This window comes from Antrostomus carolinensis, unplaced genomic scaffold (assembly GCF_000700745.2).
Source record: "Antrostomus carolinensis isolate BGI_N321 unplaced genomic scaffold, ASM70074v2 scaffold4791, whole genome shotgun sequence".
In the NCBI taxonomy this organism is placed as follows: domain Eukaryota; kingdom Metazoa; phylum Chordata; class Aves; order Caprimulgiformes; family Caprimulgidae; genus Antrostomus; species Antrostomus carolinensis.
In genome coordinates, this window is record NW_010291897.1 from 179,496 (window position 1) to 186,133 (window position 6,638).

General features: G+C 36.2%; 1 protein-coding gene across 1 annotated transcript in view; it reads right to left on the bottom strand.

Annotated features, from left to right (window-relative positions):
* The window catches only part of MYO3B (myosin IIIB), a gene marked incomplete at its 5' end in the record, with an annotated part of 167,784 nt that extends 161,354 nt beyond the window's left edge, over nucleotides 1-6,430 (bottom strand). The window contains one exon of the mRNA XM_029087165.1: nucleotides 6,354-6,430. Within this exon, the coding sequence (XP_028942998.1) occupies nucleotides 6,354-6,430 (77 nt within the window). The remainder of the gene's footprint in view (nucleotides 1-6,353) is intronic.
* Between the last annotated feature and the right edge of the window lie 208 nt (nucleotides 6,431-6,638).

Genomic DNA, 6,638 nt, shown 5'->3' on the forward strand with positions numbered 1-6,638 from the left:
TAATTATATGTCAAGTAAGGGAAACATAATACCTTTTATTAGACCAAATGATACAGTGAGAAAAAACAGATAAGTTTTCGAGCACACAGATCTATTTTGCTTTATACCAGGAGACCATCATGGCTTCAACACTACTAAGAGTAATACTAATGTAATTGACACATTTTGTTTCTGATGCACAGATTTACACTTAAGCATTAAGAATATACACTACACAACTCACACAGATTTGTAAATGGTGTTTCAGAAAGAAACTGAAAACTCAGAGGCAACTCCAGCCTCATAAGGAAACACATTTCAAGTAGGGATCTCAGTGCAGGGCAGTGTGGTACTGAAATTATTTTCTCTGGTTTTAGCTTTTGTTTTGTTCTGGTTTTTAAATCTTTAAACACCCTACATTAAAGTTTTACAACCCTTCCATAGCTGCTGTTTAGGTTAGAACAGAACAGAAGCATCTGCAACCCCTCCAAATCCCTTCACAATACTATGGCCAGGTTATCAAGGCTAATGAATGGCAAGGTTCCCTGAGGTTCCCTCCAGCCGCCATGTCCTCCTCAATCCCCTCCTGCCACACTAGCCCATAAGGAGGTCAGCTCTCCTGGAGGCAAAGGAGGAGGTGATGCATTCTGCCAGACCAAGCTCTGCAGGGAGAGCTCCCTGGTGCTGTCCTGCTGTGTCCTCTGACCCTCTTGTGTGCCATCTCGTCCAAAGAAACCTCTGTATTCCAATTCAGCTTTTGAATTCCACTGCTTTCCTTCTGGACTTCAAGCAGCTTCAGCATAACTCCTTACTACTGCAGCTTGTCAAAGTTTGGGTTTGAGAGACATAGAAAATTTAAAAAGTGGAGAGAAAAACAAAACAGGGCAGAAACTGCCATACCTTTTATTTCTTTATTCAGTTCCTAAAAATCTGTGTACCCAAAAAGATAACTTGTTTAAACCGAGCCAGTCATCTCAGAAGGTAGTATCTCAGAGTCACAGGCATTTTAATCATATACGGTCATTTAGAGACCACATTCTGCCACTGACCCACTCTAAGTCCTTAAGCAGGTAATTTCTTCTATGTCCCTCAGTTCTTCCACAGAGTCTTGCCCTATCTATTTAGAGCAATGGTTCCTACTCTTTGCCCATCTCCACCTTCCGTCACTTACACTGTAGGAGTTCCCCCCAGCATGCCCATACCTATTTACTGCACGTACCACAGGACGTGCTGCATTTCAAGAGGACAACTAAGATTTGCTAAAAATAATTTCTACACACAACAGTGTCCCACTACTTTAATCTCCTGAAAGCACGGATGCAATTTCAAAATGTATGCCAAGCAGGTGATTCCTTTACACCCTTGGCTTAATATACTACCATACATACAGTAACATAAAACAACAAGCAATTGTTCAAATCACAATGTAACAAAAATCTATGTTATGAATTATTTAATTATACCATTCTTTATCTTTACCATTTATCACATTTATTATTTTTATCCCCTAAATGTGTGGGATTTTCAAGTATTTCACTATTAAGTAATCACAATGCCAGATAAACACAAATTCTGTAAAAGCAGCAGTTCTCTCTGTTCTCCTCTGTGAAGTTTCTTCCTAAGGACAATCAGTTATTCTTTGTAAATTATGTTTTCAATCTTAACTCATTTACTGTAATTCATAACATAAAAAAAAAATGTAGTAAGAGCTAATTCGGTAATCTATCTTACCGTTACAGAATGTTATTACACTTTCATGGAAGATATTATAAGGAAATATTTCCAAAATTTTCTGTCTTAGATAGAGTACATAGGTTCTTATGTTTCTTTATCACAAAATACACATACTGTTTCACTGTACAACTGTTTTTAAATGGCTTTCAGGCATAAAAATATGTGCATATACATTCTTGAAATCTATATCCTATTTATACTAACTGGTGGATTCCCACAGTTGAATATAAAACAGCATTTACAAAATTCGGTGCCTAGTTGGCATTTAAAAGTGTAGCAAAAATGTGCATATCAGAAGAGCTAATTTTAGCTAATAAGGAATTAAAGTGAAGAGACCTACAGCTATTAACAGGATGCTGACCTGAGTCCCATGATGTAAGCAAAGGGCTGGCAAATAATCTATGTTGAAGTGTGACAAGATGCAAGATATTAATTAGTTTCAGGGGAATGTATGACTATACTTGTTAAGTCTTAATTAAAAACATAAGCCCAGGTTAGTAATAGAGTTTTCTTTTCTATGCTGGTTTTCCAACTCAGTATTTAACTACACATTAAATGTATTTACTATTAAATGGCACTCTTTGTAAATTTTTCATGTCTCCTGCAATAAAGAGGTAAAGAAGAGAAATCAGCACTCATCTCCCAAAAGAAAGGTGGGGTTTTTTTACCAAATTCTAAGGCCCGAATACAGTCCTTACTGTAATGAACATTGACTTCAGTGGAAAAGCTGCTGTGAGTCTTTGCAAAATTAGATTTTTCCCTTTATGTGTTTTTCAACTACATTAATGCAAGTTACTTTTTGGGACGCTTTTTTTACCAGTTTGGTTGATTTTTCTTTAGATTACATAGAGAACACAGCTTTGTACTAAAACAATGCAAATATTATTAATTGTTTCAGGATTAGACTTATTGCACACATATATAATCAGATTTAAAGTTTTAAAAAATACAAAGGAACATTGGAAAAAAGAAAGATAATTTAAACTAGTCACCTATTGTTCTAATTCTTCAGAAATTTATTCCAGTGCTCAGATGTACTGAATTTTACCCCAGGTAGTGTGGCTTGATTCAGCAGGGGGAAGGAAAACAATCTGTTGACACAGCTTTAAATAATACTGTGACATCTGAAATTCCTCTGAAATCGATAGCAAAACAGAGCCCTGGATAACTCATTATTACAGAACTCATATGATACCTTTACCAATGTCTCAGCCTTTCCTACTTTCATGTATCATATTTCAACACAATTCTTCAAAGGATCAACTATGTTTTAATTATGTTCCTTTTAAAACATAAATATGCATGCATCATTGTCATTTTTTCAGTAGTTATCAGTAAAATATAAAAGCATGCTCCCCAGGGTTTTAAACTATCTTCAGCATCACTTCTTTCTAACTTCAAGTATCTTTTTCTTTTTCTGTTCTTAAAACCAGATTTGGGTCAGAGAAAACACGTACACATTCTAACTAAGGTTGTTTCAAGAGTCAAGTTTCCAGTTAGATCATGCTATACAAGTCTATTTGGGAAACAGGAAAACTGCAATTCTCTTTGAACTACATTTTGTTCAGTTCTGCACTGGTGGCTGAAAACAAGACATGTTAAGGTTTAGAACTAGAGACGTAAAGGTAGTTCAGTTCAGAAGTTTCAAATCTGATTCTTCCTGATAGCATTCAACACATTTATTTCAGTGTAATAGAAGCAGATTTTAGGTAACTTAAGTTTGGCAACAGACAGCTTTAAACATTCACCATACTTAAACTGTCCAGGGATGCCTGTATTCACTGTTCCAGTTTCTGCACATCCATGTTTGTAAGTGTGAGACAATACTTACTAGGTTAAACAGCAGTGAGTCTACTTTAAAGCTGCTCTCAAACTGACTTATCCTTGCCAAGTTCCTCTGTTGCTTCCACACAGCCTAGTTTTCCCCTGCATTCTCATTTTTCAGTAAAATTTTTGTTAATCACATGCTCTGCTCAAAACAAATGCTCAAGGACAAATCTTTATTTGTTCCGTTGCTGCTAAACAAGCCTCAGTCATCAGAAAAAAAGAGCCCTCTAAGATGTTTGAGTCATTCAAAACTGTTAAGCTGCCGCTTTTTGTGCTGACCAGTAAGAACACTGAGCTGCACACCTTATGCCACCTTCAGTCGCTGTTATTTCCCTATCAGCTTTGCTGTTGCAAGTACCATGCCACATAATCCCTTTGATACATTTTGCAAACTTCATCTTAAAATAAGATGGTTTTCCTCATTATACAGACTGTTCCTGATTCAGGCTGATCTAGTGATTCCAGTTTCCAGCATATTTGTCTCCTGCTTACATCCAGTTATTCCCATCTGTCAGCTTGAATAATTTTGCATTTTTCTTCTCTAGGTTTTATTTTCCTGGGGTTTACCCTGTAAAATATTCACTGTCAGCTTCACTTTACAAGGTTCATTTCTCTGAAACACTCCTGTAGTCTCTTCCTCCAAGGCAAGCCTTTTCATCTCCCCTCTCCATTCCCCCTTCAGATTAGATCAGTCTTTCTCACCCTTAAATAAGATGAGATCCCATGAAGTCCCATTGACTGAGGCTCCTATTTCATGTACAGATAGAAAAAGCCCAATTAAAAAAAAAAATAATTCCCAGTTTTCATGCCTTCTATTTCTCTGATTACTAACATTTCCTTCCTGTCCAGATATTTTACGGTATTTTGGGGTGTGACATAGATTATATCCTATGTCAAAACCCTTAGGCAGTAAAATTTTTGCACCTGTTAAGGGCTTTTCTAGTTTTTACTGATCTTGCCATAGTAATCTAGAAAACACTGTTCCTAATAAGCTGTTACTCAAGCACAGTTTTTCAACTTATTGCAGTCCTAATCTTTCATCTTTCACATAAAATTTGGCTGCACTTTTTTTAAATACCAGAAAGATCTCCCCAGAAATAAGGTAAATTGCACCTCATGTTGGTTAAAATGTTATTCATATGAACACAAAGAAAGCAACTGTAGTGACTTAAGCATAAGTGTTACACAACTTGTCATTTAAAAGGCATGTCAACAACAACATAATGGGTATCTGAGCATCTTACAGATGTTTTGCAGACTGGTACATCTACGAAGCTTGATCGGTGTGGCTCATACAGGCATGCAAATGTGATATGAGTTAATATGTTTATGTACCGGGTTGGTTATTTTGACAAATCTTTCCAAAACAGGAAGCATTCAAAGCCACTTCTGTTCCTGTTTTGATCTGCTATGCACATAACATACCTTGGTTCCATGTGTGTTGTATTTTCAGGTCAAACTTTTTCAGATTAAAATCTCTGTTTATTTCTTTGGCTTTTTACTTTGAGAAAGAGTATTTTCAAGCAGGGTGGGAAAATAAATTTGGTATGATTACTGCCTTTGATCGTAATTATTAAAACAAAACAGTACTGTAAAAATAACTTCTAATAGTCCCAGTTCAATAAAATATTTCATAATATGTCCATTATTGTCTAGAGGAGTATTTTATAAAGGTTTCAGAATGTCTTCAACCAAGGTGATTCCATAAATAATGCTTGCACAGTGGTTTCTAAGGTATCTTGTGTCTCCTTTGTGACGTAAACTGGTTGTTATGGAGATGGTAAAATATCAACCATTCTTTGTGAGACTGTGCAAGATCAATTTTGGATCCGTTAAAGCAGCTTCTTTTCTCTGCTATGTCAGCCTTCCTTAGCAACAGAAATAGGTGTATAAAAAGTACAAAATATTTTAAAACAAATGTTTGCATGATATTTTTAACTGCTGATGTACAGAAATAGACCTGTGTGCATTTGTAACAGATGCAAATTCCTTCCCAAATTCCCCAAAATTCAAAGAAGTTGAATGGCCTTCAACAGAAGTGAGGCTACTACTGTTATTAAGGTTTAACAAGTTACAAATAAGTAGACTACTCTCTTTTCATTCCCTGATTTTTAATTTCATAATCTGTACCTTACTAAAGTATTTTTGTTTCTTAAAGTGTGGAGGGCAAAGATTAACATCTTTCACCCCAAATTCAGGGAAAGTACATAAGGGACTTTTGTTCAATATTGTGTTAAAAACTTTCAAAAGCTTCATGAAATAGAAGGGAAAGGGTTCTGTCTGGGGAGTAGTATGCAAAAAAATGATCTAAGATACTTGGCTAGGCCTCCTGTACATTATTTTTCTCCATTTTTAATCTATGCTAGTCCATGTGTCTAAGTGGGTAGGTCCTCAGTCAATGATTAAGGGTAAAGAACACACAGTGCATCAAGGTTTTGCAGAGTCCTATAGCAAGGCAGGAATGTGGGAATTCCTTCTTCTCCCATTTTGTATGTAGAGGCACAGACAAACACATCAAAACATACAATATCAGATAGGAAAGTAATAAAATTTTCAAGGACACTCTTGGTTATTTGCCATTATCTGTACTTTTATGGAAACATTATGGAGAAGAAAATAATTAAGACGATTAGAAATTTATTTTGAATATTCTAATAGAACATTCCTTTTACTGAACAGGGGCCTAGATGTAAAGTAGAAATACAGCCATAAGGGAGGGAAGAAAAGACACCCTTTTCTCCCACTATGTGGAGGTGGCAACAAAGCATGCATTGCAATGAATGGAGACAACCCAGACAGGAATGTTTGCCTACCTCAGGTGCCATCCAAAAGGGTGTTCCCACTGAGGTGTTTCTACGCAGCCGTGTGCTGGTGAGTTGGGCTGAAACACCTGCAATAAAATAGATCCAAAAAACTTGGCTTCAAATTCATTCCGTCATTTCAGTCAGTTTATTTCAAGTATCTGGAAAACAAAACCCAAGCCTAGGAGTACAGCTGCAGAACGCCTGGCCAAAATAGGTGCAGCATTTGTACTGAATTCTTTGTTTAATTTCAGCTTGCTGTTTTCTTTCAGAGTTGCTGAGAGATTTTTTGTGAAT